Here is a 13,256-nt window from a genome sequence, read left to right as displayed (position 1 = left end):
CCATATAATCAAGTGGAGCTAGAATTATATAAATAATCAGAATTTGGCAGAATGTCATGAAAGTGTGTCGGACTTCCAACAAAAAGTATAAAATTAAAAAAATTACTAAGAAGCCGTTTGGGCTAGTGAAGGTAAATTATGCGGATATTAAATTCTGCAAAAGTAATACCACGTGTAGTAGTTAGTTATGAGGTAAAATTATTTATGTACTATAAAATTAGTACGATGTTTGGTTTACAATTCAGAAAACTCCATAATTCATACACGTAGAAGTTGTGACAAAATCTATATATTATTTTATAAAGGATATAATATGAAATAACTAATAGTATATGAATAACAAATCCTTGTATAAAATAATATATTGATTTTCTCCTAACTTATCTCTACATCAATACTATACTTGCATAACTCTTGCCGGCAGTGGCAGAGTCACCTTATGGTCAGGGGTTCATCTGAACCCCTCGATGAAAAATTATATTATTTATACATGATTAAAATAATTTTTATGTGTATATACTATATAGTATATGTCGAACTCCCTTTGATTAGTTCGTGTGTATATTTCTTCCTTAGTGAAAGTCATGGCTCCACCACCACTTACCGGCTACCAAATTAGTAAGTACTCCATATACGAAATATTTGTTGTGTACACATTAAGAAAATGGCGGACAGCAGAAACACACTAATTGAAATGATGATGTGAGTAGTGTGAGAGTGGATGTTGAAATGGACCACTTTGTAGGGCCAAAAGGAGCTTCATTTTTGTTGTTTTGCATGTGCTTTGTGCACATAGACGCGTTTCCACATCTATAAATAGCCTCCAATATCATGCAATACTCATTCAACTACAAATTCCCATGGCGAAGCTTAAAATTGTTAACATTGTTTTCTTTCTCTTATTAGGTATAGGAATATGTTCAGCCGCTAGAACCCTCCTCAATTATGGTGAGGCAGGCGCTTATGGTGGTGGAGGAGGTTCCGGTGGAGGTGGTGGTTACGCAGCTGGAGGACACGATGGTGGATATGCTGGAGGAGGTGGTAGTGGAAGTGGAGCTGGAGGTGGCCATGCTGCTGGTGGATATGCTGGAGGAGGTGGTGGTGGAAGTGGAGCTGGAGGTGCTCATGCTGGCGGAGGACATGATGGTGGATATGCTGCTGGAGGTGGTGAAGGTGGTGGTAGTGGATATGGCGGTGCAGGGTCAGCAGATGGTGGATATGCTGCTGGAGGTGGTGGAGGTAGTGGTGGTGGTGGTGGTAGTGCAGTTGCTGGAGGTGGAGCACATGGTGGTGGTGCATATGCTGGAGGTTCAGGAGGAGGTACTGGTGGCGGCTATGGTGCTGGTGGGGCACCAGGGGGTGGATATGGTGGTGGAGGTGGACATGGGGGCGGTGGTGGTAGTGCTTATGCTGGAGGAGAAGGAGGAGCCTCAGGTGGTGGATATGGTAGTGGAGGAGGAGCTGGTGGTGGTGCCGGAGGAGCACATGGAGGAGCATATGGTGGCGGCGGTGGTAGTGGGGCCGGTGGCGGTGGTGCCTATGCCGGTGGAGAGCATGCTGGTGGTTACGGAGGAGGTGCTGGAGGTGGTGAAGGTGGTGGCCACGGTGGTGGCTACGCTCCTTGAGTGGTCATTCAAATCACCATTTGCTCTTACCTACACTATTAAAAAATAATGTAATGAAATTGTGGTAGGAATATGTTATATATATTCGAAGAAAAAAGAATTGCAGTAAAGACCTGCAATCTTTCAAGTGTAATGTCGTTTCCTTTAAAAGCAACATTAAGATATGATTGCTTGTATTGAAATGGTTGGCAAATATTTTCAATCTATAAGTTGCATGCATGCAATAACTAGCAATGATATATATCTTGGGCAAAGTAACCTTTGAGGAACTATTGATCATAAAACATACAAAGGAACAAAAGAACTAGATCCACGAGAAAAAAATATTTGAGTAGAAGAAGATAAAAGAATTTGGTTACCATGTAGATATACTGTTGATATATTTTTTTAAAAAAAACTTTTTCAGTCTTGTGTTACCCAAACACTTTGAAAAATAAAAAACAGCTTAAAAGTCAAAGGCAAGAGACGAAAAGAATAAGTTCATTTCGGTCATAGAAAGAATTGGATCGAAGGAGAGAGATTAGGCACATAAAATAAGTCAATTCAAACACCATATTAAATTAGGAGTTAGGACCCCTTTCTCCCCTGCATAGAAATAAGAATTACAAGAATTTCATGTTGGCACAAATGTATGTGGTCAAATACAATTTTGGGAGGATTAATAGCTAGCAGAGTGTCCAAGAATAATGCTCGTCTTGGACAGTTAAGAACACATCAAGCATTCTGTCTTTACTTAAGGATTCTTTCTTTGATGAGTTCGAACTCCAACATATTGGGTGTGTTTGGTACGAAGGAAAATGTTTTCCTGAAAAACAAGTTGATTTTTGACTTATTTTCTCATGTTTGGTTGGTGAGTAGAAAATATTGTTCGGAAAAGATTTTGTGTTTGATTTATGAATGAAAAATGTTTTTGAGAAATATTTTTTATTTTTACTAGAGTAGAAAATAATTTTTGAAATTGAAAATATTTTTTAAAAACAAACTTAAATTTTTTTTTGGGGGAGGGTGCTGGTAGGGGGTGGGTGGAGGAGGGTGAGGGTAGGGATGAAAAATTGAAATTTAGAAGTTGAAAATATTTTTTAAAAACAAACTTAAATTATTTTTTTTGGGGGTGGGTGGGGGGGTCGAGGGTAGGGGTGGAAAAATGAAATTTTGAAGTTGAAAATATTTTTTAAAATAATCTTAATTTTTTTTTTGGGGGGTGGGGGGTGGGGGGTGGTCGAGTGTAGGGGTGAAAAAATAAAATTTTGAAGTTGAAAATATTTTTTAAAAACATACTTAATTTTTTTTTTGGAGGGGGGAGGGGGGTGGGGGGGTCGATGATCAGGGTGAAAAAATAAATTTTTGAAGTTGAAAATATTTTTTGAAAACAAACTTAAATTTTTTTTTTGGGTGGGGGGTGGGGGGCTAGCGGGGGGAGGATAGGGGTGAAAAAATAAAAATTTGAAATAGAAAATATTTTTTAAAAAACAAACTTAAATTTTTTTTTAAAGGGGGTGAGGGTAGGGGTGGGGGGAGGGGGTAAAAAAATAAAAAATTGAAATCAAAAATATCTTTTAAAAACAACTTCTAATTTTATTTTTTTTGAGGAGGGTGGTGGTAGGCAGGGGCGGATCTATTAAGACCCGTGGGGGTGCCATGCCACCCACAAGTTTCGACGAAAACTCTATTTATATATAGGTATTTATATAGATCATATGTAAAAATAATAAATGTGCCACCCAGTAAACAAAAGTGTTCTTTGGTGCCAGTGGTAGGCGATCAGATTTTTGTGTCTAAGTTCGCGGGATCAAACCCCACTAACAGCTTTTTGTTTTAATTTTTTTCAACTGCAGGTAGCCTTTTTTTTGGTTTTTTTTAAACTGCAGGCAGCGTTTCTTTTTTAAACTACAAGGCACATTCTCTTTTGTTTTTTTGAATTTTTTTTACTTGTTAACTTATTATTATTAAGTATTAATCAATAATTATTTTTTAACTAATTTAATTTTACTTTTCTCTTATTTGATTAAACATAAAGAATTTTTTTTTCTCTTCACCATTGAAACCCTGGCTGTTCCTTTAAACTTTTCAACAACAAAAATCTGCAATTAATCAAAGCTTCAGCCTTCAGCCTTCAGTCCGTCGCCCAATCCCGCTCACTCATTTGTCCATAAGACGAATAATTCTATTTGAATCAAAAGTTGATTTAATCTGAGTCTACTAAGCATTAGAGGCGAATTCAAAATTTGAAGATTTCAGTGTATCAATACTATCTTTAACTTAGGTAGTTAGTGAAACTTTCACTACAATTAACGAATAATATTGTAGTATTTGCTTGGTCACTAATGACTCAAATATGAGCTCTAAGCTAAACTTAAAATAAAAATATTGAAATTGGGTTCTAGCTAGATTTGAACTGTATTCTCTTGAGTGGTTCCTCTGGCTTGTAAGTTGTACCAACTACACAAGGGCACCCCTACGCTTCTTATAGGTGCACTGTTGATTATACGTTTCTCAAGCACATTTTTTCGAAGTTAATGGGTGCACCCCTATCAAATCATGTGGGTCCGCCACTGCTTGGCACCCAGTGACTCGAAATTCTAGATCCGCCTATGGTGATAGGGGGCTGGGTGTAGGGGTGAGGATGGGGTTAAAAACATTTTTTAAAAACAAGCTTTAAATTTATTTATTTATTGCTGGGAGGGGGGGGGGGGGGTTGGGGGTTTGGTTTGAGGGTAGGGACAAAAAAAATTGTAATTTAAAGTTGGAAGATAGCTTTGGAAAATGTTTTCCTTAAGTTTTGAAGGAAAGTCATTTTTCTTAAATTTGAGGAAAATGAGTTGATTAGGAAAATATTTTCCAAAACATTTAACCCAACCAAACATGAGAAAATTGAAAAACATTTTCCGAAAAATGTTTTCCTTCATACCAAACACACTCATTATGTCAAATTTCAAATATAATTGTCTTGGAGGTGTGTAGTCTTAAAATTTAACCTTGCTTGTGTCATGGATAAAAATTCAAGTTTAACGAGTTATAACTTTTGAACTAGGAAATTTGCGTATGAGACAAACAAAGGCCAAAAAATCAAAATCACTCATTTTCATTGTCATTAGGCGTATCTCCATATATATAGCTATTTGCCTCTCTACAATATTTTGGTTCACGAGTCGTTAAGGTCACTTTTACATTGGAGATATTTTTAGAAAATATTTCTCTAAAATTTCTATGTTAGATGATCTTCTTTTTTTTCTTATTATTATTTTTCCTTTTAAGCATTCACCTTTTCTAGGCCCCTAAATTATTGGGACTTTCAAAAAATTTAAATAGTGGATCTATGATTTTATTTATTGCTTAATTAGAAAATATAGAAGGTTATAGAAAAAAGGAAGGAAAGAAAGATTGTCTTTTTTTTAATGGTATATTTTAGAATTTGAATTAAGCTAACCAAAATCTTTATATTGATAAACAATATTTCTTATAATAAAATCCAAAGTAATATAAAGCAAACATATGATTAACTCCTTCTAGTAATAATATTACTATTAAATATTTATTGTCAACTTAAAATCTTTATATCTAATAAAAATAATATACTAGAAACAATAAATGTAAGAGACAAAATGATATTAACTTCTTATATGTGTGCGCATGGGCAAAGCTACACAATATCAAAGGGAGTCAATTATACACCATTCACTAAAAACTTATAATATATACAAGAGAAATACTATAGATTAGGGATAAATACTACACATTAAATACCCTAATAAATCACAGTTTCAAAAAATGTTAAAAACTTAAATATACCATTTAATATCTAAATAACCCCTACATAACAATAATTTAACTTTTCACTCATATAACAATAGAATGTTTACAAAACAAGGCAAATAAAAAATAATTCAGTAAATTAGAATACAACAACTTCCTATATTAAATAATATTGTATTCCTTAATTTCCTCTCATTTTATTGTAATTCGTGATTTTTCTCCTCTTTTCTAATCTTTTTCTTAAAATATTGAACAAGCGGATTCTATTTTTCTCACCACCCTTCTTTTCTGAAAATTTTTTCGTTCCTTCTCTTTTTCTCTCTCTTCACTCGTCTCTTTCTCTTTCTCTGTTTTTTTTATACCAACTTTTACCCCAATTTATTTTCCAAAAAAAATCTCTTTTTTTTCTCTCCTTTCATTTTTTTGTTTAAATCATTTTTTGCACTAATATAGATTGGAACATATAGCAAAAAATTAAATTTATCATCAATGTATGTATTTATTTTTTAAAATTTATTTGATTATAATTTGATATAATTCTTTCATTAGAGTAAAATTGAATTAGATTAATTTGAATTTGACATCGAAGTTAAATCATGTTGTACCCCATGTAAATTAATTTGATGATACTAAAAAATGGGAAAATGGTCTGAAAAATACTTCAACTTTGGTCGAAATTGTTGTTACGATATCAAACTTTATGGAGGACTTTTTACCCCCGGGACTATTTAATAGTGTATTTTAAAAGTATATATGCGCCCGCGTGGACACATTACTATTTATAATGATGCAATATTTATGATGTCCACGTGGGCACATATATACCTTTAAAATACACTATTAATAGTGCACGGGGTAAAAGGTCCTTTCCAAAGTTCGGTATCATTACAACAATTTCGGTCAAAGTTCAGATATATTTTAGACCTTTTTCCCCTAAAAATTGATATATATTTGATTAGATTATGGTGTTATGTATTATAGGGTTGTAACATATAACTAAAATCAGTTTTACCATCAATTATGAATCAACATCTTTTATAGTTCTAAGTCAACATATCACCAAAAAAATTAGTCATACCATATATATCAAAATATATACACTATGAAATATTGCAACTTTAGATCAACAATTCACCATTATTTTTTAACCAACAAATTCACCAATTATTTTCGGTTGTTATAGTTATTAAAAATTTGAACTTGACATAAAGGTTACAACACATTGTGCACCATGTAAATTAATTTGACAATAGTAAAAAGTTTGTATATACTTGATTAGATGATGGTTTTATGCATTGTAGGGTAGAAACATATAACTAAAATCAACCCTACCATATAAATATATTTTCTTTTATAGTTCTAAATCAACATATCGCCAAAAAATTAGCCACACCATCCATCAAATTTAAATCAATAGATTACCAATATTTCAATTATATATCATCCATCAAAATATATACACTAAAACATATCACATTTAAAAACCAACAAATCACCAATTATTGTACCAGATCAGCCACTAAAGTATATTCCTTAATACATATCACTATTTCAAATAACATAACATATCATCAACAATGGTACCAAATCGGTCACCAAAGTGTATATACTAAAATATTTTTGTGTTTAAAAATTATTCCTATAATTTATGGACCACATGATACAAATCATATTCACCATGATAATATGATCTTCTTTGAATTAGCAGTTGTAATTTTTTCTCCTTAGCTTCCCTTTTTTTGCCGATTTGAAGGTAATAATGATAGAATTTGCACTAACAACTTTCACCTTACCTTTTTTTGGTGAATTAGTTGTAACAGAGAAAGAAATTTCACTATTGATGGCATGAATTGCTCTTTCATATCCACTTATGAAAAATTGAGTAAATGCATTTAACTCAAAACGTAATTTAGAACATATGATGAAGCTGTTAATATTGCGTCGAAACCTTGACTTAAGGTCCTTTCTAGAAGTAGAATGCATAGAATTTTTCATAGTAAAAAACAATAACAAAAACAAATTTTGTTCTTGAATTAGAGGTGATTTTTAAAAAGAAAAAAATAACAAGAATAGAAAAGAACCAAAAATATTATAAAAAAGGGAGGTTTTTACCTTAGATACTAACAAGTAACAATGGAAGAGATGAGAGAGTAATAAGAGAGAGAAACATATCCCAATTAAGAGAGAGAACATTCTTGTAATTGAGCTGAATGATGGAGAGAGAAAAAAAAGAGATCTTGTTATGAGTTCCAAAAAATAAGCACACTAACAAAAAAAACGTGTATTTTTTTTAAAATTTTCATATTTGTAATTAAAAATTTAGTTTTTTAAATAAAAAAGAACATATTTTATATTGTAAATTAAAATCTTAAACACAATATCTTATAATTGTTCCCTTTAAAGGGGCATACCGTAGAAATAGTCATATATATAAAGTAGCTTTTGGCTTCTTTTTTATTTATAAGAAAATTTGATAATGAAAAATGAATTTAAGGTAAACTCAATATAGCTAACCTAATAAAGATATTTAATCCATATAAATGCGATCTCATTTTCAAAAATGAACCGTATTGGTTGGTCCATGAATCCAATGGCAACATAAAGAAATAGTAAGTTCTACTAAAATTTGATGTTACTGGGGAGTTTTGGGATTATAAGAAAATATTGCTAAAACTGGATAAAAAGCTAGGTATTTTAACTTGAGTTATGCCTCAAATTCAAATTACATAATAGATGGGTTATTGAAGAAAAGTGAAAGGGTTATCGGGTTTTCATCTCGACTACAAGCTATATCATAGCTAAATTCAAAAATCGTCTAGTATTCCTAGTGTACGAAGGATAATATGCTGGGATTACTGCTATCAAATTTTCAATTAGTGAGCCTGAAAACGGAGCGTACTATGAAGTTAATGAGATGGAAGAAACTATTGTTACTATTCTTGATGGTTAGAAGCTCATGTGTGTAAAACAATAACATTTGTACATATGATACATGGTTATACAATAAAAAAATGCTTAAGGATTATATTGGTTATTTTACTTTCTTATATTGTTGTCTCTTTTTGAATTTGTTGAATCCATGAAAAGATTGGATTGACAGATACAATTTTAGGGTTCAAAATGGGGCTTTAGATTATTCAAACACCCTTTGAATTTGTCTAGTTAAATTTAGCAGGTTAAGATTAGTCTTTCTCTTCTCCGCCCTATAATTTTCACATGTTTGCTTCTTCATATATTGAACCCCCTTAACTGAAATCCTAACTCCGCCACTGGATATCTGGACATACCAAGGCAATAGGGGAAGGTTCTGTACAATTTTTTTATTAAATAGGAAGGAGTATGTAGAGGACGCGTATAAGGATAGAAGGTTAGTAGGTATTATAGTGTTTGTCTTATTAGGATGATTGGTATTTGTCATTGTATTAAGTAGGTGTTTGGCCATGCGATTTCATGTTGATTCCATCTCATGATTTCATATCATGAGATGGAATCTCATATTCTCCAAAAATCATGATTTGGGAATTCCATATCATAATTTTGTTATTACTTTAAATTTGGTGAGTGTAATGATAAAGTAGGAATTAATTTGGTGAATATAAATAAGAACGGAGGGAGTAATACTTTTTTTTTCATAATAAAAAGAACGTCTCTGTCGGCTACATATGAAAATGTTTAAAGCAATTTAATATGAAAATGGACAAAATTGATGATGTATGTTTGATAATCACTACTTCCAATATGTTTTATTTTAACACGAAATTAATGCACTGAAAATGTATAATTGCACACAAGTGAAACAAGGCATGAACCACTATGATATTGACACACAAGTGAAAATTGACATAGCTTGTACAATGTTACATAATTATATATATACAAGAATACCAAAGGATTGATGAAATATTTATGGTGTATGAGCATGAAAATATAGTTGTGATTGATATTGACCTACAAATGGCTCAAAGTAACAATTTTGGTTCGTTTTCTCGGTCATATGATCGAGAAATGCAAGTTCAACGTGAGGAGATTGTCAATACTATGCAGGAGGATTATATTAAAGACTAGTACGCTACAATTTATGTTCAATTTTTTTTATTGAATTAAAGTTTGATCATTTAAAAAGTTAGATGAAACACTTAAGTGGAGAATAAATAGCTTTGTAATAATTTATTATGTCATTTAGGGAAAAAAGACAAATATACCCCTGAACTATCGTAAATGGTATGCATATACCCTCTGTTATACTTTTGGGACATTGGTGTCTCTGCCGTCCAAAAACTAGAGCATATATACCATTTATACTAACGGACATACACGTGTCATAATCTTATTCATTGACCTAACATTGTCGAATCGACGGATAAGATTGGCCAATTTAGAAAGTAAGATATATTAGCCATTAACTAAAAATTGATTTGGCTTTATTGTGGGATCCAAAAATTTAAAAAAAAAACCAAAATTATGAATGCTGATTATCAACCAAAATAATAGCACCTCAAGTAATATTAAACGGAGTAAAATTAAGAAAAAAACAAAACAACTCAGAAACATAAATTGATAACAAAATCCCGTACTTTCTCTCTGCATGAAAGGCAAAACTTTTAATGTTAATTGAATAACACAAAGACTCATATCATTTTTTCTTATTCTTCTTCTTCTTTAATTTGCACAATCAAATATGAGTCTCAGTTGCTTAACCTGCAAGATATCGAGGACAGATTCAACAAACGAATTAAATGAGAAAAAATTCAATAACAATGTTGTCAAAAATAATAAAGAAAAACACAAGTTTAGCAGAAGATCGGTAGAAAGGAGTTGGTCAGGGAATTTGGAATCAACAAGTAATGAAAAAAAAATGACTCATTCACTTTCGATCATCCCAGAGAAGAAGGTCAAAAAAGGTTCGCATCGCACGTGTAATAGTGGTCCAATTGAATTCCCTACGGAGACACCCAAATTAGTCAGGAGCTCAGGAATCAGAAGGGATTGGAGTTTCGAAGATCTGCAACGTCAAATAGTACGTTAATGTTTCATAAAATAGGTGAATTCAGAATTTAAATATAATGGCGGTAATGTCATTATATATATATATATATATATATACTTTTTTTTAATATAATTATACGATATCATACAGATCCAGTCTGTCTTAGATCTTCCTTTGTTTGATAACAGACAAGATATATATATGTTCACAGGATTAGTTATGTAACGTAACATTCCTTGTTGAAATTAATTTATACTATTCTGTATATTAATTTTTCTCTCTATAAATTACATACATCGTGTGTTTGATATTTCCTTGTGTATCCAGAATAAAAGGAGATATATCAACATTTTCTATCACTAGGTTGAAATTGGAATAGAATAGAATTGTGGCAGGATGGATATGTACAAGTTAATATATTGGGGGTAAATCTGCATTTTGTTCACAAAATTAATTGTTCGATATTTGAATATAATCTGGATATTAGTTCTTTGTTAAAAATTCCAGATTTTGATGTTGGTAATATATTAGTACTATTAGCCTAGGTTTTTTTTTCGTATTAATTTATTTTCAGATAAAAAAGTTATATGGTAAATTGTTTTTTCTCCTTCGTTTCTTTTAATTTCTCTCATTCTTGAAAAATGATCAAAACGGAGCTGACAAAGCTGAAAATTTAGAATTTTGCAAATATATTGTTGGATTTAAAAATTTGAAATTATGGTTGTAATTACTTTTAATGTGAAAATTGTGTGTGTTTAATCAGTGAATATGAATTATTATTTTTTCTATATAAAAATAATAGCTTTCGACTTCAAATGTAAAGGCGCATGAGCATCCATAATCCATAACGTAGGTCCACCATTATTTGCAGAAGTCATTGTTACATCATTATTGGATAGAGCATGTCACCATTCTCCGCAATCACTTCCAGAAAATAAGAAGTTAGTGACGGAAAAAATTTATAGTTAAAATAATTAAAATTTCATGCTAATTCTATTTATTATGAATTAACAATGGATTATATGAAGATTCAATTAGCTGGGAGCTATATAGTGATGGTTTAGCTAGAAATTATGGATAAATGCTAACTTCATATATAATTTCTTATGGTCTAATATTATTTTTCATATATAATTTTGAGTATAAACCACATGTAAGTTTTTGATAGGTAATGGATCTCTCATGTGGATCGATCCGATCTGATTCATTTTATTTAATTTTTAGAAAAGAACTAAATAATTGCATAAGCTAATGTTGTTTCTGAAAAGAAGAGGGAACGGGTAAGGAGTTGTAACTGTTCAAATCCCTCCTTTTAAAAGGAGACCTCTTCTTTTCAGAATAGTAACAACAATAGAACTTGAAGAAAAAGAGGAGAGAACGTGCAAACGTGAGAACATGAAAAAAAAATATAGGGAAAATCAAAACGTTACTCTTTTTGCCAATATTCAAATGACACACTCAACAACAGTTAGTTTGTGAACAAGAACAATTTATGTTTCCTAGTGATTTAAAGAGAGATTTGGAGCAACTCGTTTTGATAGCGAAATCAACATCAACAATTTTCGCTGCAAATATTAAGGTACACACCCTATTGTTGTTTTGCTCTTAAATTTCTTTCATTGGTATCAGAGTGTGGTTGATTTTCCCGTTATTCGATGCTTTCATGTGATTTATTGTATGTGTATTCACTGTCTTGTTGAAAGAAAGAAATTGCGACTATTTTTTTTCTTGAAAATCGGTGATTTTTTTAGAAGTAGTTAGTTTTTTTTGTAGCCTTTTGAATGTGAATTAATTACATTGTAGATAAGATTTTTTATTCTACAATGATTCTGACTCATATTATAGATACGATTCCTTGTCCTACAATGATAGTGACTTTGTGATTTATTTGTTTTAATATTTTATTAATTCTTTAAAAAAAATCTTGTTGTTTTTCTGTGTTTTGGGTCCAGAGTGTTCAAAAGTTTGGCATGAAATTTTTACGTTCATGATCTACTCTTTCGTAGCTTTCCGTGGATATATTGTAAGAATAAAACGGATTTAAAATGAGTGAGATATGATTTTTTTTAAAGTTGACTTATTTTGGTCTATTTTCCAGAAAAAAAAAACTGTTTATGTTTTGTTGCATATTGAGAGTTAGTTTAAAATTATGAATTGAAACTTATTTTTCAAGATCTACTTGTTCATAACTTTCCGTGGATATATTATAAGTATAAAACGAATTTAAAACGAATGAGATATGAATTTTTTCGTTTTAAATACGTTTTACACTTATAATATATCTACGGAAAGCTATTAACGAGTAAATCTTGAAAAAACAAGTTTCAATCCATAATTTTAAACTAACAACTCAGAAAACGCAACAAAAAGGAAGCAGTTTTTATTTCTAGAAAACAGTCCAAAATCAACCAACTTTTAAAAAAATCATATCTCACTCATTTTAAATTTGTTTTACCGTTATTATATATCCACAAAAAACTATGAACGAGTAGATCATAAAAAAAAAAATCATATCAAATTTTTGAACACGCAAAATGCAAAATACAGAAAAATAGAGGCAGTTTTTCTTAAGAATTGAGTAATAAAATATTAAAATAAATAAACCACAAGAGTTACTATCATTGTAGGAGAAGGAATCTTATTACAATATGAGTTAGAATCAGCACAAGGAATCCTATCTACAATGTGATTAATCCACATTCAAAAAGAATTCAAAAAAAAAAAAAAAACATAACCACTTCCCAAAAAAAAAATACCAATTTTCAAGAAAAAAATAGTTGCAATTTATTCCTTTCAACAAGACAGTAAATACACGATAAATCATATGGAAGCATCAAATAACAAAATCAACCAACCACACTCTTATACCAATGAAAGAAACTTAAGAGCAA

At 31.1% G+C, this 13,256-nt stretch overlaps 1 protein-coding gene across 1 annotated transcript; it reads left to right on the top strand.

Annotated features, from left to right (window-relative positions):
• The first annotated feature begins 860 nt into the window (after positions 1-860).
• LOC125831629 (glycine-rich cell wall structural protein 1.8-like) lies at positions 861-1,849 on the top strand. Its single transcript, XM_049510801.1, has one exon. The coding sequence runs from the start codon at positions 861-863 to the stop codon at positions 1,623-1,625; it is 765 nt and encodes a 254-aa protein (XP_049366758.1). The 3' UTR covers positions 1,626-1,849.
• Positions 1,850-13,256: the final 11,407 nt, after the last annotated feature.

The sequence above is a fragment of the Solanum verrucosum genome, unplaced genomic scaffold (genome assembly GCF_900185275.1).
Source record: "Solanum verrucosum unplaced genomic scaffold, falcon-dt-bn FXZP01000049.1, whole genome shotgun sequence".
NCBI classification, from domain to species: domain Eukaryota; kingdom Viridiplantae; phylum Streptophyta; class Magnoliopsida; order Solanales; family Solanaceae; genus Solanum; species Solanum verrucosum.
Note: the sequence above shows the minus strand (reverse complement) of the source record. Positions and strands in the feature narration are given on the sequence as shown.